The 23,118-nt window shown below is 40.8% G+C and overlaps 1 protein-coding gene across 5 annotated transcripts in view; it reads right to left on the reverse strand.

The window, feature by feature from the left end:
• Positions 1 to 23,118, reverse strand: part of NALCN (sodium leak channel, non-selective) — a 303,976-nt gene that overhangs the window by 106,879 nt on the left and 173,979 nt on the right. For all 5 annotated transcript variants that reach the window (XM_059377544.1, XM_059377540.1, XM_059377545.1 and 2 more), the window contains exons 14-15: positions 15,056 to 15,193; positions 1,295 to 1,369 (exon numbers count right to left, since the gene is read on the reverse strand). In XM_059377544.1, the coding sequence (XP_059233527.1) occupies positions 1,295 to 1,369; positions 15,056 to 15,193 (213 nt within the window). The remainder of the gene's footprint in view (positions 1 to 1,294; positions 1,370 to 15,055; positions 15,194 to 23,118) is intronic.

Consider the following 23,118-nt stretch of genomic DNA (forward strand, 5'->3'; position numbering starts at 1 on the left):
TGTGTGTGTGTGTGTAGATATATCTATATATATCTATATATATCTATATATATATGTATAATGGGATATTACTCAGGCAGAAAAAGAATGATATCTTGCCATTTGTGACAATATGGATGGAGTTAGAGGGTATTATGATAAATGAAATAAGTCAGACAGGGAATGACAAACACTGTATAATTTCACTTGTATGTGGAAGCTAAAAAACAAAACAAATAAACAGATAAACAGAAAAAACCAAAAACCAAAAACAAACAAAAAACCAGAAACAGACTAATAAGTACAGAGAACCAACCGGTTGTTGCCAGGGAAGAGGTGGGGGAGAGCAAAATAGGTGAAGGAGATTAAGAGGTGCAAACTTCCAGCTATAAAATAAATAAGCCATGAGGATGAAGAGTAGAGCATAGGGAATATAGTCAATAATATTGTAATAACTTTGTATGGTGACAGATGGTAGCTGCATTTATGTTGAGCATTGCATAATATATAGAATTACTGAGCCACTACGTTGAACACCTGAAACCAATATAACATTGACTGTCAACTATATTTTAATAAAAAAAGAATACCTTATCCAGTGTCCTCTTCTCACACCAACTCTACTTCTCAAAGGGTCTCTACTCTTTGACACAGCCAAATATTTAAGCCAAAGTTCTTCCATGCAACAGAAACTGTGAGAATGGTCCATCACACCTGTCATCTTTCTGCCATCAGTCATATAACCTTCACGCATTTTCATTTCCATTTTTTGGGAGTATGATTATCAATGCTATAATATCCAATCTGTTTTCACACATAACTAGGCACAGAGCTAATCGTTTATTCTATTCCATTTCTTATAATGACTATGGGCACCAAGACTAAATTCTCTTTTAGTGTCTAGGGGTCAGGCAAGTTGATGCTTAATATTTTTATGATGATGATCAAGAGTATCACACAAAATTATGCAAAATGGCAATCTGGCCTTGAGGCATTTCATTTTCAAACAACCTTCATGTAATGGCTGAAGGAGAAGTGTGTGGCCAATCCAATTTCCTGTAGTATGTCCATCTTACTTTTACTCAAAATAGTAATATGAAAATATTCCTCGGATAATTATAGAGCAATAAAAAAACTTTCTCTGTTGATAATGGATAAATATTAAACAAAAGAAAATTTTGCCAACTTAGACTGCCTTAACTTATTAAAATCTTTTTTTTTTAACTTTGAATCTCTCTTTTAACAGTATCTGTAAGCACATTTCACCCGTATATTTTTAAATGCAGATTTGAAGAATTCCCCACACATTACTTACTTGTTTAAGCTTCTTTAGATCTTCATCAAGTTCTAAGTTGTCCAAAATAACAGCAACAAACAAACTCAGGAGGATCTATAAAAGGATTAAATAACAATGAAAAACCCACATGCTGTAAGTATCAAAACATTATATATATATATATATATATATATATATATATATGATATAGACTATCTACCTAAAATATATGCTACATAGAATGCATTAAATGAAAAATGAACATGCAGTTCTGAAGCATTGCATAGGGATTTTAAGGTATTTATCATAAATTTGTTAAAGGAAATGCATATGTTAACTGATATAAACAATATAAGAAATTAATTTGCTTTATGACACCGACTTAAAATGGAAATTAAGAAAAAAGTTTTTATAACTCCACAGTCACACTTCTGAGACTATTTTCCAAAGAAAATAATTCGGCGTATTGAAAAGCTTTATATACAAAGGTGCTTGGTAGCTATTTGTAATAATGAAATACTAGAAACAGTATCTAACCTTACATAAGTAGGTAATGCAGTTATGCAGGTCTCTATTATAAAATTCACACAGCCATTAAAAATCCCCATTGTGGTAGCTAGTCTCCAAGAGGGCCCCCTGGTGTTCACACTCTCACAGAGCCTGCTCCCAAGCTGAATATGGCTGATCTATGCAATAGGTTATGGAAATGACCGTGGGTGACTTATGAGGCTAGGTGATAAAGACACTGTGCTTTTCAGCTTGCTCTCTCTTGGATCACCCACTCTGGTGGAAGCCTGGTGCCATGACATGGGGACACTCAAATGGCCCTATGGTGAGGTCCATGTGGTGATGAGACAAAGCCTCCTGCCCTGTGAGTGATTCATCTTGGGAACCGGCCCTCCTGCCCTTGTCAAGCCTCCATGTGACTGCAGTCCCACCAACATCTTGACTGCAAACGGATGAGACATTTTGAGCTAGAAACATCCAGCTCAGCCTGTCCCAGATTCCTGACCTGTCGAAAATATGTGAGAAATAAATGTTTATCCTTGTAAGCTCTTATTGTCCATAATTTGTTATACAGCAAGATAACGAATGCACTCATGAATTTTAATAACATTGGAAAAATCCTCACATTACAATATTAAATAGGAGTGTACAGGGTAGAAATGCACGGAGGTACAAAAAAGAACAATGGAGTGAATGTTAGAAGGAGGTACTGTAGAATGTTAAGGGTGCCTGCCTCTATGAAAAACAGACTTCCCCCTTTTATTTGTATTTCACCACATCTCACAAATTAAGTAAAAAAGGCATTGCCTTTTTTTTTTTGAATGGATAAATCAGGTAAAAGAAAGAAAGCAACAAAAAAGTAAAATTAAAAAATATATATTTAATTGTAGTCCTTTTCAAGTTTGAATTCTCTAAAGTTCCATATTTGTTTGATAAATCTTTTTCATTCCTAATTTATGTTCTTCCTTTCAATTTCCCTCTTAAGAAATTACTCCCATTTGTTAATATTAGATGGTTAAGTATGAAGGTATGAAAGTTAAGACAATTTAGTCATAACTTTTGAGTACCAGAGAGATTTATTATGCAAAAGTTAATGGCTAGCTCTTGTCCAAGTTCAGTGAGTATATAACAAGAGGGAAAAGAGCCTCCAGATATTATTAAATTTTGACAATATATGCTTGCCTTGGGACAAGTGCCAACACCCTTCTGTTTAAAAGCCATGTCGTTTGGGATCCTACCAGAACTTAAAGAAGATACGGAATGGTCTAGATGAGAAACTTACTGATGTCACGATGCCTGCCACACCACGGACATCTAGGCACCGATACATTCCGCCTTCCTCTAACCAGACATTAATCTCAGTGGGACCATACAGAGTCCCCTTTAAGTTTAGTCCCCTTGCATGACCTTGATATTATCATCAACAACAGTGTCAGTGGAGGAGGACACCATTTCCATCACTCATCGGGTACTTGTCCAGGCCCTGCTCTCTCCTAATTTAACCAGTTTTCCAATTTGCCCAGTAAAGGGTAGACCAAATCTAAAAAGAAAAAAATTTCCCTGATGATAAGAGGGAAAGTCCCTTTTCTTAGAGCATTTCCTTTAGAAAACTTGTCATCTTCTGGAAAGTCTTCCTCTGTCCCTTTGAGATGTAGATATACCTTTTTCAAAGCAAAATAAGTCTCAACTTATTTTACAGCCCAGGAACAATTTTCTTGGATGGGGGGCAATCTCTCTGACACGTAAACATCAGGCAGACAGCACCCTATCTGTCTCCCCTTTTCAGGCGGGGGTTGGGGGAGAGGAGAGGTGAGTGTCATTTAGCAACCCGGCACCATGTCGCAAAACCACCTACTCATCTGGAAGATATCCGTTTTCTTTTTCTTCGGGAGGAAGATAATTAGCTACCACAGATGGCCACCCCAATCACCAGGTGAATTTGGGGGGAACGCTAACAAATGTTGCTGTCAGGTCCTAGGCGAGGCCTGGTTACGTTCACCCTGCGGACACAGACGCGACGTGGGGATACCGGCACAACGTGAGGTGGCTTTGTCGGTGTGGTCTTTGCAGCAGGTTGCCTGGGATGCCCACCGCAGTCTGGACTGGGGCTGTCCATGAGGAAACTGTTTTCTTTCTCATCTACCTTGGTGGAGAGGTTTTCTGGGTTGGCAGGATATTTTATTTTTAATTATTTTCCCAACACCAGACAGATGGCAGGCTACTTAAGGACAGTGAGGTTATGTTCTTCAATTAAATTCGGCAGGGAGTTGACGGAGCCCCAACCATGTGTCAGACGCTGCCTGGTCAGGAGCACGGACACGGTATTGGACCCACCGCTATGAGTTCACAGCCAAATTGAGCCGTCGTCGGTTGGTGGCCTGGCACAAGGAGCACCGTGGTGGGAGACCTGAGTTTGGGGCCCTTGTCTGTGACCTATCACGGATAATAACAATAGCTCAGGGAATTGCAACTACCCTTTTTTCCATTTAATCTTCTCCCAACAACCCTGTGGCGTGTGGCACAGCCTGCATGAAAATATACAGACATAAATTTGGATAGGAGAAACTAATTTTTTTGATATTTCTACAAATGAATTTAATTTAGTCCATAAACTCTCCATTTGTTTGCTGGCTGAAAGCTGAATCTTCCTCTATCAATTCAATTCAGTCCTTTCAAACTCAGTTACATTTGAATAAATGCTTCTTTCACTGGCGTAAGTTCAAGGGCATGCTTCTCATCAGCGTCTGGTGCCCTGTGGCCATGGGGCCTGTCCTCTGTTCTCCATCAGGGGCAGCAATGGGTGCTTGTTTGGGGGCCTCTGGTGAGTTGATCAGTATCTCAGCTTCTGTAGCTCCTGATAAGGTCTGATTCTCAGTGACACCCTCTGTGTTAGTTTCCTAGGGCTGCTGTGACATACGGCATAGGAGTGGTGGCTGGAAACAACAGAAATGTACTTCTTGATGTTTCTGGAGGCCAGTTGTCCAAAATCACATTGTCAGCTGGACCACGCTCCTTTGAGAGGCTCCAGGGGAGGATGAACCTTGCCCCCTTCCTGCTTCCAAGGACCCCAGGTAGTCGTTAGCACGGGGCGGCATCACTCCAGCCTCTGCCTCTATGTTCATGTGGTCTTCTCTTTCTTCCTCTGACTTGTCCTCATCCATTTCTTATGAGGACATTTGTCATTGGAGGTAGGGCTCCCCTGCATAATCCAGGGTGTCTCATTTCAAGAACCTTAGTTTAATGACATCTGCAAAGACCCTTATTCCCAGGAAGGTCATATTCCTAGGTGTGGGAGTTAAGACGTGGACACCTCTTTTGGGGGTTCCCATTCAAGTCCCTCTACTCTCCATCTGGTCTCCAGCCTGGGCCATTGTTCTCGCACTAGTGTTTTTCCTACATGCTGGCTTTCAACTCTCAGGAAGTCGGGAAGTTCTGCCGTTCTAGGTGGGAACCGAGAGAAACTTGTTCTTGGGGTTCTCTCACGCCTCCTTCTCGTCTCAGAACTTCCCAGTCCTCCAAGTCTGGGCAGGCCACCCCTCATCCATGCGGGGCCTCCAGCGAGGCGACCTCCCCTCAAGTTCTGATGAGAAGTGAGGCCGCGTCGTGGGTGTGGAACACAGCCGGGTTGGCACCAACACTGCTGCTGGCCCCGAGGGTGGCTTCTGCCCCACCATGGAGATAACAACCCCCACTCCCCCCAACCTGCCTCCCTCAAGCTCCATCCTGGAGAATGTTATTTCCTCTTAGACAAGAGGAACGTGAAAGGAAATTGGAGCAGGGGTTTGAGAGGGAGGCTCAGAGGTACGTAGATTGACAACTGAACGCTAAACCCAAGCAGAGTATCAGAGGGTCAGCTCTGTGCCATCTGAGCATTTAGACTTCTGAGAGCCGACTGGGGCCAACGGACCGGAGCGTGTCTTCTGAACGCTACTTGCTGAAGATCGCAAGGCACTGATGAATCCAACCTTGTGCCACCAAGATATCAAGACACCAAGGAGAAAGACGACTTCGGCAGGAAGAGAATTATGAGGAAGGATTTCCAGGTGGCATGTGTGAAGACAAGGTCTTGGGAGCATGTGGCTTATTACGGGCCTGGTGAGTGGTTAAGTACCACAGAGCACGGCTGCCAGAGGCCACAGAGGGAGGACAGGGGGGTGGCAGTTTGCCCAGATGCCACCCATGGAGGCTGGGAGGTGTGAGAGGGAGGTTGTAATGATCACTAAGTGATGACATGAGCTTCCCCTCTGTTACCTCTTTTCCTTTCAAATGCAATTTTTTTTTTCATAATGTAGTTATTTTAAATTGGCTCATTGGCACGGTGACTAGACAGTATAAAGTACAGGTTGACAAAGGGCTATTAAATACGTAAGATTTTGTTACTTAAAAAAAAAAAAAACCCTGTCATTTTATACATTCTTCCTGGAGGAGAGAGAAAAGCTCCCCTCAGAGCAGGACAGAGAGATGGCCGTGGTTTCTCCTTCTTGTACAGACGGGAGCTGAGTTTTCAGGGTAGAGAGAAGGTGAGACTCAAAAAGCAAGAGTTTGGGCTTTGCTGGGAGAGATGATGAGGGCGCTGCGTGGCTTGACAGCCCATGTCCACAGAATGAAGCAGCTGGGAAGGGGTCTGGGCAACACATTCACGAATAATAGGAGAGAATTTCAAGTTTGTTTTCAAAAATCATTAAACTTGAGTTCCTCCAGCAAATATCCGTGCATGTTTCGGCAGCAGGGCTTCATGAACCCGACGGCGCGATGGCACCCACAGAAATCATCTTTAAAAATCTGTGGGCAGCCTGGGCTTCCTCCCGGAGCTCCAGCTGGACGTGGACTCTGAGCTGGGTCCCTGTCGCCGAGCACTGGGATACGGGGGCGACGGAAGTCTGGCTTTGATGGCCTGTTTGGATGGGAACTAGAAGGCGCGGGAGAGGCAGGATTCGCTGCTGCGGTGGCAAGGAGGTGAGAATTACTTTGCAGCTCTGTCTCACACTCCGATAGGGCGGCCCTCACCGCTGCGATTAAGGAACAGAAGTGAAGGGACGCTGACAGCTCCGCCGCCCTCAGATTTAATGTTCTTGTTGCCAAAGACACATTGTTCGCCCACAGACCGGGCCCGTGCACGGCTGGGCGACGATGCAAGCCGGTCTGGGTGTTGGCCACTCCTGCCCCCCAGAAGTCACCGGGGTGGGGGACAAGTCCTCATTCTGGAAGCAAGGACCGTTCCCGGATTCCCTCAACGTTTTGTTTTGTTTTCCCCATTTATCTGTTCTGTTTTTAGAGAAAGCCGAGGTAAAGGTCGTGAACGAAGATTCTTGACCCAGACACTGACGTCTGAGCCTTACCTTCAGGGTTTACCTACGGGCGTCACGGCTGCTGTCCCTAAAGGTTTTCTATCGTCATTACGTGTGGTTCACGGGTTTATATTAAGACGTTATTGATTAATAAATATTTTTTATAATTTTTTTAAGATTTTATTTATTTGACAGACTGACACAAGTAGGCAGAGAGGCAGCCAGAGAGAGAGGAGGAAGCAGGCTCCCTGATGAGCAGAGAGCCCAATGCAGGGCTCGATCCCAGGACCCTGGGATCATGACCTGAGCCGAAGGCAGAGGCTTTAACTCACTGGCTGCCCAGGTGCCCCTAATAAATATTTTTTACAGGGACCCACTGCATAGCATCACAAAAGCTTCATTATTTCCATGGAACGCTTTTACCCTTACATTTGGCCAATTCTAAATTATGCTCTGCTTTTTTTTAGATATATAGATTTACATAATATGTGAATTTATAATGTGGCACAGAATACTACATCACAATGATGCACTTTCAGGGGAGAAAGAGGCTAACGGTCCAGCCCTTCGTTTCCTCTTGAGCTTTGTTAAGACACACTTACACTTTCAACACAGTGGCGTTTAATTCGTGCAATGCTTAAAAAAATTCATGTATATATATGTTATATATATTTTTACACTTTGGCTGGTATCTACTTTTAACAGGTCTATAACATTCCACTGTATTAATATGCAGCCCAAGTATTCTACTATGTAATAGACAACTGGTGTACTCTATCCACTTCCTTATATTATGACCAATATTGATACATTCTGAATCACCAATTTCAGTGAAAATGTGTAGAATAACTATTAAAGTATCAGAGGTACCTAATTCTTCTAGTTTGCTCAGATTATAATGTCCATTCTCAAAATACTTTTAGTCTTGATAATGCACTTAGTGGGGAAAATGTCACATGTCAAGTCTCTGGAAATCTGGCAAATCTCATTCCTAAACATTTAGGAATGACATTCCAACATATCAGTGGGATTCGGACCTTCCAGCTGAGAGGATTTCGGAGGATCTGTTTCCAGGCTCGATATGGTTCCTGGCCCACTGTCTTAATAGGTGTTCAGCCACCACAAAATCTCAAAAACTGTCTTTTCTTCTCTGACTACTCGTCTCACTCCACACACTCTACTGAAAAAGTCAGATTCTCCTGAGCTAAGAGTTTGCGAGATATTTGGAATGTTTTAAGTTTTATTCATTCAACCACAGGCAATTATCTGTCTTCCTTCCTTTTACCCAGAACCCATCTCAGCACGGTTGGGTAGACCGCAGAACGCAGAAGCAGGTGTGTTCCCCATTTCATTATTCCCTCCAGTTTTGCTGGGATGTGACCGTTCATCCTCTCTACCTAACACTCAACGTTTGGGTCAGCATGACTCAGACTGTTGAAAGTCACAGTTTATTGGGGACGATGGTGGTCTTACCATTTGAGAAGGGGTTTTCTTGACTGAGAATCTCCACCTAGATTTTTTCATTCTCTTGAACTCTGCGTACAGTCATGTCCTTGTTTTGTATACACCTCCCCTGCCCACTATTTCTTTAAAGTTTACTTTTACTACTTTCTTTCCCTCACGATACAGCTTAACGACAGCCCATTAGTTGAAAGGTCACCTTTAATCTTATTCCCCTCTCTACAGTGAACTTCATTAAGAATTCTTTTTTAAAAATTATTTTCAAGCATACCGTAGCAGCACAGCAGGCCTCTGGGCAACACCCTGTAATCCTGAGTTTTTCTTTTTCCTTCTTACCACTTACAATCACACTATTCTAAGTTGTCCTGCGAGCTGTGGTTGGAAACAATCTCGTTTTTTACACAGGTCAACAAAAAGTCAAATGTAATCAGAGCAATGTAAAATGGGATGTGTTCAACACAGATGCACTTTTAAATGAATTCTAGAAAATCAAGTTATTTAATTTACACTTTGGAAAGCCCATTTTTGTCAGCAAAATATGACTATTCGCAGAAAGCTGTCGCCACAGAAGCAAAATCAAGAGATTGCTGTGTTAATTTAAGCACTTCAAAGGTAACAAAAAGACTATCCACAATGAACGCTTAATTACATTTTCTCTCTTTCAGTATTCACATCACAGGGCTTTCCTTTGAAACAATAATAAATGGAAAAACACTGAGGGGAAAAAAAAAATAGAGTCTTTCAACTGGATAAGTAAGTCTTCCACAGCCCTTATCCCCTAATCATTGGCAAAAGTGGGGGAAAAGATGAATTTCACAAGCACTCAGCAAACTGCAATCAGTCAGGACAGAATACACAATACATACCTGGCGATGGGAGAGATATTTTAAAGAGACAATAGATAATGGTTATGAATATGCATTTGCTATACACTTAAGCTTGATTTTCATTGTGGGCTGACAAATTGGTGTCCCCAGGGGGCGATGGAATAGCCTGCTGTTTTTTATTTCAGAACCAAACTGCAGCCAAATGTTTTTTTGTTTTTTTTGTTTTTTTTTTCTTCCTTGCTTTGCTGCTTGGCATATGCCTGTCCTTGAAAAGACTCAATCAGAAACTCCCTGGGTTGTGCGGCACCACTGGGCCAGTGTGGATAAAAAACAAAGCAGAGCTTGTGTATTTATGTGGACATCTCCCCACCCCCACCACGCGATTGGCTTAAAATACTTTGTAGTATTTTGCAAAAGGAAGCATACAATTTAAGAAAAATGCTCATTTTAATGAAGTTCAAGCCCAAAGACAAGCTTATGGAATGGAGATTTTAACTTCAAGGTGTTCAGTTTTTAAGGGAATGTGGTGGGTATGTTTCAGGGGCCTGTGGTCTCTCTCCACATACTGATCTGTCAACCCACAAACCGTCTCCGTTTACTGTCAATATTTTAACTGTTTCAGATCAGGCAGGGCTGGATGACTGAGAATCAGAAATTCATTTATGCGACACGGAACCCACAGCCAACCACAGCCTTCTATCCCTTGGGTCATGAGGTCTTGAATGACAGGTTTTATCTGTTGGTTGGTTGATTTGTGTTTTTTGGCTACTTCTGTACCAGTTATAGGCTCAGAAAGGCAGGGATTAAGCTCTTGTCCAATCTGGCCAGGAAGTAGGTTGGTGCTTAGACCAGGAGCTAAGATTCAGGAAAGCCGGGTTGAATCAGAAGGAGCTAACTTCATGGAGTCCCTCACGGTGCCTGTGGGTTGGAGGATATCAGGAAAAGCCGAGCAACTGCTGGTCACGCTGCAGGCAAAATCTCCCATGAACTGGGGAAGTGACAAGTCTTTTTGGGCAGCATAGTCTGGAAGCGGAACTATCAGATTTAATTTAGTTGTATGAGGTATTTTCTTTCACTGAATTAATTAGTTCTCATTAAAAAAAATCACTCGTAAATATAACAATCTGGGTAGTTAAACTTTTGGCGTGAGATGTCACAATCAGGGAACCTGACTAATTATCTCACAACATAAAAACTTCACATAAATTTGGCTGAGAAAAACCAATTTGAGCTTTATTGCAACAGTGTATTTTATCTGGCTCACAATACATACAAACAGTATGTTAGGATTACTTAAAGACCTAACAGTGGAAGGCAGAGATTTAAAACGATTAGAAGACAGAGGAGAGTATTTTTTACTGCCTCAGGGTGTGAAAGAGTTTCTTAAGCATGAATCCGGAACAAATATTGACCATAAGTGAAAAAATGATCATCTTGAGCACGTCAAAATGTAATGCCAAAAGCCCTCACGGACACTTGGAAATAAAAGGCTGCCTCAGAGAGATTTGCAACACCTGTGGGATTGCCAGCACTATGGGATTACTGTCCCGAGGCTATGTACCACTCCAAGGAACGCATTTTATTTATTTATTTAAAAGACTTTATTTATTTATTTGACAGAGAGAGGGAGAGATCACAAGTAGGCAGAGAGGCAGGCAGAGGGTGGGGGGAAGCAGGCTCCCTGCTGTGCAGAGAGCCAGTAAGGGGCTGGATCCCAGGACCCTGGGATCAGGACCTAAGCCGAAGACAGAGGCTTAACCCACTGAGCCACCCAGGTGCCCCTCCAAGGAATGCATTTTAAAAGGACAAACTAACCTTTAGGAAAACAGGTAAAGCACACAGTGCAATTGCGAGAATCACGAAGATGGCCAGTAAATTCACGAAGAAGTGCTCCCTTATTAACAATTACTGAAATGCAAAAATGCAAGCTTAAGGCCAAGTGATATTACCATCCAACTCATGAGACTGTCAAAACCTTCAGTCTAACGGTATCAACTAGAAGTGAGAACATCACACAGGGATTCTCAGCACTTGAGAGGGTGAATTAGTGCCGCTTGCCTGAGAACAGGGGTCGGCAAATAGAAGGCCCAGACAGTAAATATTTTAGGCTGAGAGGGCCAAGAGACAACACTGATGATATTCTGTGCGTACTTATATATTAATTTAAAAATGCGCAAACCATTCTTGGCTCACCAGATGTATAAAGAAAGCCTGCCGACCAGATTTGAAATATGGGCTCACAGTCCATGCTACAGAGCTCTCTGGGCATGATAGAGGGTCCTGAACTCTACCTTCCCACATCGATCCTAGAGAAACTCTCACACAAGTGGACACAACGTACAAACGTATTAGTTGCAACACCAGGAGAGCAAAACATTCCACTAGGAGGGGCTGATAAACAAATATGGCACAGTCCGTTATATTCCGTATATTCCTGACTACATAGAATAATGACCAGATGGAGTTTATATGCATTAAGAAGAAAGGATTGTAAAGACAGTCTTTGGTGACGAAAGTAACTGAGAATGTATGTAGAATTGGATACCATTTATTCTGAAAATTGTCGCTACTAATGATTTTAAGGAGGAAAACAATGATCAGGTATAAATCAGGTCAGCATGGTGTGTGGTCATAGTAGGGAGAACCGTGTGCAAGGACATCTCCCCTAGGGACGGCCCTCGGGGCACTGGGGCAGAGCCTTCTCAACCTAGAAAATTAATATGAATCTTACAAACTAATAGTATAAAATGTTTGTAGATCATAACCTTAAATTTAAGGCACTATCTGTTTTTAATGGACACACATACATGTGAGAGACTACTGTACTTCATTGGTTTTTTAAGACACTCATTTATTTTCACATTTTAACAACTCTGAAACTGGCGTGCGCCTTATCATCTATGTGTATGATTTAGTGGTTGCTTGTGTTAATATTAAACCAAATAAGTCTTCCTATAGTTATTAGCATGTTAACTTCAGTAAAATATGATTTAAAACTGGAAGATAGGTTCAGACCAAAGGCATCCTAGTTGTTGTCTGGAAGAAGAGGTGTGGGAAAAGGAGGAAAGATGAAAACAATGAAGGAATCAGTCCGGGAAGGGGCACGAATGACGCTTAAGATTGATCAATAATACTTTACTTCTATAAATTAAAAGCATCTGAACCAATATAATAAATTTTTAGCATTTATTAAGGCATGCCTTTAAATGCACACACCATGTTATTTAAACTCAGGGTTGGAGATGGTTGTGATCACCCTCACATTCCACGGCTAAAACATCCTCAAAACTACAGCTCACATGGAGAGGGCAATCGTAGAAAGTAGGCACGTGGGGCATTATTGTCCTCACCTTCGGAGACAACATGACAGAGATGTCAGGGAAGTTGTTTAATTCTTCCAAAGCCACCCATCTTGGACAAGCAGACTAGAACCTGAACCTGGACTTTGAACTCTACAGCTGTGGAGTAGCTGTACTCCACCTCATTTCCCAAAGTGCCCTTACTGCTTTCCAGATTTGGAAAAGGTTATGAATAAAAGAAGACATTATTTCAATTTATAGTTTTAACTTAGAACCTCTTTTTCAAAATCATGATGGAAAAATTACAATAATATTTTGGGCAGATACTTGACTCCGTAGAATGAAAAGGCAGAATTACGTATGGGTTTTCCAGATGTGCTCTGTGGATTCCTAGGAGCACAGGTGAGCCTTTGAGAGTCCTTGGAAATACTTCAGGGTTCCACTGTCAGTGCCATGGTTTTGGCCCCATTAGGAAAATCGAGATTGCCCAAGAAGTCAATGCACCAGATTTAATATTTTATTTCATTGTATTAGTGATCTCTGTAGAAGTTCACTTGAAAAAATATTACTTTGGTAAACGGCTTACTAGACTGAATCATTTTCCTTCTTGCTTTCATATTGTGTGAGACTCTCACTAAAGGATTAAATCTATGTGAAAAATCTGCCAGGGGAAGAGCAAACAAGTATACTGTTTCAATAGAAAAAAAAATTAGATAGATTATTACCATTCACGGATGATTTCAATCATCTCCCTCCTACCTTGAACCCATGACTAATAGTCTCCAAGCTATTCTATAGTTTTAAAGGAACTCAAACACAAAGTAGATGCTTAATAAAACAGTTGACTTCATAAGTGAGTGAATGAATGAGTAAATGAGTGAGTGAATTAATGTCAGAGACTTAAAGGTCTGGAAAGGAGGATGAAAAGTGCTCAGGGCCATGTGTCATGCAGGACGGGCAGATTTCACTGGGGAAGCCGGGGGTCCGTTTCCCCTGCTGAATGTTCTTTCCTTTTGTGCATATTTGAAAAGTCACCCTATGCAAGAAAAAAAAAAAAAAAAAAAAAAGCCAAAACTACTTCCATGTGATTCTACTGCTTGAACCTAGAACCTTACACCTCATAACCATGCGTCCCCACACACTGCTTGACGGCTGGGTCTCAGTTTTTAAAGAAAGGCTCTGTTTATAGCAAAAGCAACCTTGAACACATCTAGTTTCTGAAGCACTTACATGGTTCATATTCAGAATTGGAAGGGACCTTTGCACTCACTTGAAATCTGTTTTATTTTAGGGACTCTTGGGCAGAGCTTGACTCAATGAAGACATTTTCAGGGACAGTGGAGACGTCGCGATCTAAGCAAACAGCGAGATGGCCGAATGACCACAGGCTGTGAGATCACGAAGACGTGGGAACATTCTGGCTCCAGCATTTACACTCTATCTGGCACTGGGCAAATTTCTTAACTCTATTGAGCCTCAGTTTCATCATCTGTAAAGCGGGAGCATTACCTACCTTGGTTGTTCCAAATATTAAGAATAAAATTATAAAATATTTTGCTTCTTGATAAATAATAGCAGGGGTTTCTTTTGTTTGTTTGTTTGTTTGTTTTGTTTTTTGAATTTCATGTGTTTCTGATAAAGGATAACATTTTGCGTTCTTACCTGGGAACTTCTAACGTAATAGAGCTTACGTTTGCTTCTTAACTACACATGCTTTTATTATAAGGAGAAAAGACCTGAGAATCACAGCCCTTCATACATCAAGGCCACATTTCACATTTTTTTTTCCTTTCTGCTTAATAGAAATGCATTGAAAAGAAAAAAATCTGCTGGTGTGACAGAAGTCAATTCTTCCTGGGTTTTGGTATTTAATTTTCATGATGCTTTTTACAATATTTGAAGCTCTGAGTTTTAATTTTTTCTCATGCGTTTCTTTCTGGCAGAGCCCCAAAACACGGAGTTCAATTGTCACTGTACCCTGAGATCTTCGCCTTGACTTCAGTTTAGTCTCAGCTTGGAAAAGGAAATGACACTGGAGATCTTGCCTCTACATGATAAGTGATAATAATGGCCTAATAATGTAGGCCAGCTTGATTCTTAAATTACGGAGAGTGGGAATGGGAATGCTCAGAGATGGGGAAACAGGCACACTAATGTGGGATTCCCATTTTGTCTCGTCTTGTTTTCCCTCATGTGGACACTTGTATCTGATGGAGACCCCTTTTTCAGATCCGAAATCTAGTGTTCTTCCAGGAACTCAATTCATAGGAATTGAGATTGGAAGGGACCTCATCTGGTCCGACTATGTATCTGGGTTCTCTGGCCCTTGTTCTGAAATGGAAACTAGGCCACTGACGCCCGTTGATGGTCATCCCACTACGGTTCTAAGAGAGAAGTGAAATGAAATGCGAAACTCACCAGAGTGGCAAAGAGATGGTACAGGATGAAATAGATGGCTACCACAGGAGCCCACATGTGGCCCACAGCATTCAGAGTTTGGTCCATCACGTCTACCCATCCTTCCTGGGTGAGGATCTGGAACATGGACATAAATGCCTGCAGAGGAAGACAACGGAGGTGTGAGACACCTGCTCGGGCGGGCACGCAGTTTAAAGCTGGTGTTCGGTGGAAGAGGACTCCGGTGTCCACATTCTTCATTTTTACCTGATCGGATCAGGGGAAGAACAGCCTTAATGCAACAGACGGGAAACAGCTGAGAACTAAAGATCCGAAAAGCCTGATATCTAACTTTTCAGTGTGGAAAACTAAAATGATCACCCTGTATTAAAATTAGCCTTGTGGGTAGGAAAACACTATTGAGTAACTTTTTTAAAAAACAGGACCTCTTTTTATTTGACTTTCTTTTTTTTTTCCTCTATAAGCAAGCTAAGATTGAACATTTCCAACAGGTAACTGTATTTTTATTTTGCTAAGTGAAACTTATTTTTACAGAGAATTGCATTTGATTATCTAAAGGCATATAGGAATAATAGCCTTAATTTTACATTTATATACCCATCTATCAAATTATTTCAGTTATATTAAAAACCAGAGACTCCTTAAGAAAGAAAGAAATCTTCCTTCCTTCCTTCCTTCCTTCCTTCCTTCCTTCCTTCCTTTCTCTCTCTTTCTTCCCTCCCTCCCTTCTTTATTTCTTAATGGGGGAGGGGGTGAAGCGGGACAGGGAGAGAGAGAATCTCAAGAAAACTCCACACTCAGTGTGGAGTCCAACTGAGCTTGATCTCACGGCCCTGAGGTCATGACCTGAGCCGAAATCAAGAGTCAGAGACTTAACCAACAGAGCCACTCAGATGTCCCAAGAAAGAAATATTTCTAAATGATACTGCCGTACTGAGCAACTTAATGAAGACAAACACATTTTTCATGATTTTTTTTCTTTTATTTTCAAGGTACAGATTCAAGACCATGAAAGGGGCCAAGACCTAAATAAATAAATAAATTGATAAATAAATAAATAATAAATAAATACATATGTACATAGATAATAGAGCATTCCAACAGAATCCAGCCAAGCTAAGAGACCCATACTTTCTCTGCCAAGATCTTTGGTTAGTTCCATTCTTACAAGTTTTTCCTTATTAAATATAGGGTTATATGTACAGCTCTGATTTGTGGATCTTGTATACATTAGTGGTCAATAAATGTTTCTTAATGAGGATTTACGATGATGATGATGTCTGGGAAAAGTGATAATTGGAATCTAGTGACTCATTAAAAATGTTTTTATAGGCTTTAGTAAAATGAAGGCGTAAACTGGGCTCTCAGATCCCAGGAAATAAGGCCCAGGGTGATACAAAGACCAACAGGGCCCTGTAACCCTGAAAGGATCTTAGAGACAAAATGGACACTGCGGATAAACTACTCTGATTCGTTGTTTTTGAAATTAAAGAAAATGAGGAAAATGAGGCTTAAAGATGAGAGGTGATTAGCCAAGGTCACTCTACTAATGTGTGACACTAACAATTCACACCGAGTGGCTATGACTCCAAAGTAAATCCTTTTCCAAGCACCGCATTCTGTGTTCAGTGAGGTCTTGAATCTGCTACTTTCCAGGCTGAATCCTACACAGTAAGCTCTCTTGGCAGTTTGTTTTGCTAGGAACACTCAAACCAACTATTGTAGAAGAGGACATTAAATGCCTGACACATAGTGGACCCGCCTGAGCAAAGGAGTGATTAATTGTTAAATGATTCTTGTACGAGGAGATATGATTTTCTGCTTATCCTTTGTCTATGTGTGAAACACTTAACATCTCCTTGAGTTTTTCTATAATCTCATTACCCTACTGTGTATCTTGTTCACGAAAGTCCGAAGTATGCTGTTACTGATGCTTGAACTCAGTGCTGTCAAGGACAATATAAAACCTTCCCTGCCAGGGCGCCCAAGAGAATATTAGCTCTAACTCATCCTAAAAATGCTTCAGAAGACTTTGCAACACGTCATTTAACATCATAAGTATGCCAACACTTATCATTGAGGGCAATTATTTTTTTTTTCTGTGGTTTTTTTTTTTCTGTTGAGTATTTATTACATCCAAAGACAAGGAACACAGGTTCTAAAGATGATTCACATAAAAATATCAGACCGCTGTATTGCCTTCAATGAAGATGTCACCAATGTGAAAGTGTGTGTACATCCTAAAGACTCAACAACAATAGGGGAAGATCAAAACACCCACCAGTGTAAAGGGAAGTTTTCTTTCCCCAAACAAGGATTTCTTTCCCCCAAAATGACAGGCAAGCTTGTGATCGAATCCAACATCTATTCTCAGTACTAAGAAACCAAAAAATGCAGGTGTACCCTTCAACTGCCTTGGGCACCAATCAAATTAATTTGTTTTCATCCACTGCATTAGCTTTCATGAGTACTCAGCTATTAGGCATTCAGTAAATGCTTGGGAACGCGGAGTTATGGGATTGTGATCTGTTGCTGGCAGAGAAGCAAGGTGAGCAAGAACACTGGGGTTCTCTTCTACTCTTTTCAGAGTCTCAGAAGAAAAAATAATCTCATTTCTGTACAGTTTAGCCACCTGGAAGATGCTGTGAATTGTATTTGAGAGCAATGCTGTGTTACCATGCGTGTGTTTCTAGCTGCTTATGCGGATAAACAATGAAAAGGAGAGCCATGAAGTACCTCTCTCTCAGGCTGAGACTAACTGGTGCCTTGCCTGAAGCCTGCTATGTCAGTTCTGCTGAGATTTTATCCAGAGATTTAGATTCCGATGATGGAGATGTAACTCAAGGACACTTACATTGTGTCACACAGTGTGACACACAGAATGTGTGTCCCCTGAAGGTCTTCTTAGCTTACTTATTTAAACATGGGGATTGTTAGTAGTTTCTTAGGGCTTGAGGTGTCAGGGATTGAGATGAGGAAGACACAGTTTCTTCTACTAAGAAATTTATAATCAAGAGTGATAGAACAATGAAAATGACCAACGCTAAGAAAAAGCAAAATGGAAAAATATGGTGTATAAGAGATCTATGGTCAAGTTTCAAGGCGCAAGTTAGAAGTACCAATGTATCCCTTTTTGGGTGAGGCAAGAACTGTTTGGGGAAAATGATGGCAAGTGACTGTCATGATGAAAATGAGTACAAGGTAAATGGTGGAAAGGGGGCAAGGAACAAAGGCCTGGAGGAAGTCCTCTCTTTTCTCCAGCCATCTGTTGTTCTGTAATGCCAATTTCCTAGCCTGTGGACCTTTTGTTCCTCCTTATGGGTTTCTACCAGCTCTTTAAAAATTAAGAAGACTCACCTATTATCTGTTATATATGTTTAATGTATTTTCCTCTATCCATTTGTGATATTTTTGCAAACATCAATTTTAAATTTCTGTGTGGTTTAATTTGCTATTCTTTTATCTAAGTTAAAAAAAAAAAACCTTTCACTGGAATATTAGACTAGTATGTACCCACATACTTTCATGAAGTAGTTTTAGTTTCCTCATTTTATTATGTCTAATATGCTGAACCAGATGTCACTATTTAAATCAGTCTAAATATGGAATTTATTTAGGTATAAGAAGTGAGATAGGAATTAATATTATTTTTCTTTCAAATAGGTGATCAGCTGACTCAGCACAATGTAAGTGGAAAAAAAATTTTTTTCCCTAATTTAAAATACCCCCCTTATCATATGGCAAATAGTCATATAATTTCAGCTCCACTTCTACATTTCTATTGCTTTCCATCAATCTCACCTCCAAATTATCTAGCAAATTGTACATTTATTTTAATAACTTCTAGAATTCCTACCTGCCCCTCATAAACTTTTGTTTTCAGAATTCTTTTAATTATTTGTATATATTAATTCCTCAAAATATCTTGTTTTATTTGTTGAGATCACATTAGTCCAAGAAAAATTGGTATTCTTATTCACGAATCTCATAGAAATGTTTCTTTCCATTTATTAAGTTTTTATTCATAATTCTGAACAAGTATTTCTTCCTATATGATTGCTACACATTTCTTGTTAAGCTGATTATACTTTTCAAAAATTTAATCAAGGTGATGCCATATCATTAAAATATTGCACAGTAAAGGAACTTGAGGATGGTTTCTTAATGAATGATAAGCAGAAGCTATATGCTTAAGTCTGTTTTTCAGTCCTAACTGGTCTTGCACGCTTGTCAGTACATTGATAATCAACATATTGATAGTCAATATGTTGACCATGAAAATACTGTTCACTGTTGAGCACGGTAATGTTCTCAGACTGTTCTTCCCCCTCTAGGGCTCCAAAGTGTGACCTGTATGGTGCCAGAGGGAAAATGGTCCAGGTTGAGTGGCTCTATTTCTCACTGTTTACTAATTGCTCAGAATCTGGCACAGTTTCATGAACTTTATCTGAATCTTTGCTTACTTACACAATATTTAGTTTAGTTTAGTTTTGGTTGAGATTTTCTGATTGTTTTTCGCACATTTCTTTCTATTTTTTTTAAAGATGTTATTTATTTATTTGATAGAGAGAGACACAGTGAGAAAGGGAACACAAGCAGGGGGGGTGGGACAGGGAGAAGGTTTCCTGCCGAGCAGGGAGCCCAATTCGGGGCTTGGTCCTGGGACCCTGGGATCATTTATTTATTTATTTATTCATTTATTTATTTCTTCCTGAAGCCTTCAATTACCCCCAAACCATTTGACTCTTACTCTCAGATATTCTTCTTGGGGGGTCTTCTTCCCACTTACTTTAATTTAGACTAATTGTTTTTTTAAATCTGCTCCACAGTTGTCAGAAACCTTGTTTTTAACATCCTTATCTAGATCTTTTGTTCTCTCCATTATGGCATCAGAAAGTCATCCCAGAATCTCATCCCCACTCATGAGAGTCCTGTTTCAATGTCAGCTAGGTTTTCTTCTCTCTGTTTTGGCGTCTTGGTTTGAGGAGAGGTCTGCAGGGACAGAAATATTTGCTAGGGCTATGGGAGGTTATGCTTGGAATATCAAGCTTCAGATATTTCTTCAATTCAGATAGGGCCCAGAAATCTTTCCTGCTGCCAAAGCCAATCAGTCCCAGGTGTTAGCACCTTCCCATTCACCGGCTTTCCCCACTGTCTCCAGGGGTGGGGCAAACAGCCTGATTCTGCCTGTTTGGGTTCTCTGTGTGGAGGGAGAGGGCAAGAGGGACTCTCCCTACCACCCTTCCCCAAGGGCCACCTGTCCCCTTGTGGCTTCTGTTTCCTTCTTTCCTCTTCATAGTCTCATTGTGCTAAAATTTTATTATGGAAGATAATTCGTTTTTGGGAATTATGATTATTTTGCTTTCACTTTCAAGCTTTCTTCCTAAATGGGAAAAATAAAATAGTAAGACCTAGCATTTTATTTTCTCTGGCACAAGAGCTGGAACAAGTCATCTTTATATTTGGGGGTTCCTCGTTGTCTTTTTCCAGGCCTATGCATGTTCCCATGGCCTGGTCTCCTCAAATTGAGGGAGATGAGTACATGTTTTAGGATTTGCTTTTCCAATTTATTTTCTTCTCAACATCTGAAAAACAGGCTTAAGGCATGAGCATAGAGAGTTCATCCTCTATGATTTTCTCTCTGTTTGTCCCCCCTTTCCTTCCTCCTTCCTAGTAGCTGCTATTCAAAGATAATGGCACAAAATTGTGGCCTTGACTTTGTGTGGTTTTTGCTGGTGTAATTTCTTCTGACTGATGATTAACCATTCTTTTTGTTTCCTTTGGTTTTAGGGACAGAGGGTCTGTGATTTTGCTGTTTTACCCCTCAAGTCCAAACCTACTGATATAAATAGGGGTAAACAACTTTGTTTACAAGTGCTTTGACTTTTTAAAAGAATTATTATGTTTTATTTTTTAGAGAGAGAGAGAGAAAGTGCATGTATGTGTGTTCATGCAAGTGGGGTGGGGGAGGGGCAGAGAGAGAGGGAGAGAGAGAGAATGTTAAGGAGTGGGCCCCAAGCCCAGCTCCCGAGCTCTGATGAGGGACTTGATCTCACCGCACTGATATGTGGCCTGAGCCGAAATCAAGAGTTGGTCACTTAACTCCTGGGTTGGACTGAATCACCCAGGAGCCCCTACAAGTGCTTTTACTTTTTGATTCTTCCCATATTAAATACCACTATACAGGTCAGTCCCTTTCATACTGGAGGTGCTTGGCTGCACTAATTGAATCAGGGATGAGTTGTAAAGCAGAAAATGATCAGTTACCCTTAAGGTGATCAGCAGTAAACAACTCTGCCCCATCAGAAAAGAGCTGACCCAATCAAAAACATTGCCAATGGATGACCTCCAGTGGAAGCTATAGAGAAAAATCACCGTGTTAGTAGTAGCACCTGGAGGTGAACAACGGAGGACTAGCTATGCAGGTCAGTAAAAGCCAGAGGGATCATTAAGGAAGGCTGAGTTATGAGCATGTTGAAAATCCAAGGAGGCAAAAATCTCTGAATGAACAGAAGTTAAGTAGAAGAGAAAACGCAGAGCAGAAATGGAAGTGATGTTCATTGAGTGGAGAAGAAAGGTTGTGAAAATCCCTGGCACAGGGAGCACCCTTTCTAATTGGAGTACATCGTATCCCTCAGGTAAGGGGGAACAAAACAAAGGGCAAGGCCAGAGTACAGGGTGAACGTCCCAAGGCAGAAGGGTGACAAGGCAAACTCTTCCAGGGATGATGCAAGAGAAAACACATCTAAGATCAGAGAAAATGGTCCTGGGGTCACTGAAGGGCCCAAGCACTGCAGTGGAGAGCCACAAAATTCACTGTCAGCCCTTCTCAGGCTCCTTTGCGGGTATTGCCCAGATTAATCTCTCCAAGCTGCAGAGTCTCAGGGCTTAGTCCTCCATCTCTTTTTTGCCTCTCAATACTCACTAACTAGTTGGTCTCACTCATTCCAATGCCTTTCCATACCCTCTCTAGTCCCACACCTGGAATCAACTCCTTGTTTCCATTTGGATGTGTCTTAAACGGGAATTAGATGTTCCACATCAAACTCTTTATGCCCTATTCTCCAAACCTGTTTCTTCTGTCTCCTTCCCATCTCAGAAGAATGACAGCTCCATTGTCCAAATTACTCAGGCCAATAATCTCACATATATTTTTGGTTCTTCTCCTTTCCTTACATCCTGCAGTCAGCCTATGAGGAAATCCTGCTTATGGCCTCAGTTCTACATTTATTCTCAACGTTCCCTGATATCACCACTAAAACAGCCAGCAATTTCCCCTCCAAGTAGCCCTACATTTTGGTACTATCCTTTTTGGTCATAAATTGAGACTGAGGGACTTGAGTAAAAATAAGACCACCAAAGAGGGAGAAATAAGAAAGTATTTTCATAGCTTCTCTTTTATTCCAACTAATAGCCTTGCGTGTCGACCACAGATGGGATGAACAATATCCCCTGGACCAGGCTTCCACCAGGGCCAGGGGCCCACATTGAAGTATTGATGGCAGAGATGGGTTCATCCATGACAGTACATCCTTTTCTTTCTAAAGGCTCCAAGGATTCATTCTGACCCTGAATTTCTTTCTGATGGACCTTCTTCTAGTTAGGTGAAAGAAAAACAACAGTATTACCCTATACCGAAGTAAACAGGTTATAAGTCTCTGTTCAGGCCTTACAAAGCAGTTTATAACCCTTTAAAAAGAAAACATGGGTGCCCTTTGATAACTTGATACCCCAATGCATGTTTTGGGCTTTGAGTATGTGTGGATATTAATTTAGGTTAAAAAAATAAATATTCTTAAAAAGTTGGATGAACACGTATTGCATGGAGCACTGGGTGTGGTGCATAAACAATGAATCCTGGAACCCTGAAAAGAAATTAAAAAAATAAAAATTAAAAAAAAAATAAAATCTTAAAAAAATTGGATAGGTAAATACCTCAGGTTTTCGTCAACATAAAGTGAACACAATATATAGTATAATCCCATCTGTAATATGTAAATCTGTTTTTGTGTCCCTTCAAATGACTGCAATCCTATAAAATAAACTTAGTGCTTGGGGGACTG

Source organism: Mustela nigripes, chromosome 15 (assembly GCF_022355385.1).
Source record: "Mustela nigripes isolate SB6536 chromosome 15, MUSNIG.SB6536, whole genome shotgun sequence".
NCBI lineage: Eukaryota > Metazoa > Chordata > Mammalia > Carnivora > Mustelidae > Mustela > Mustela nigripes.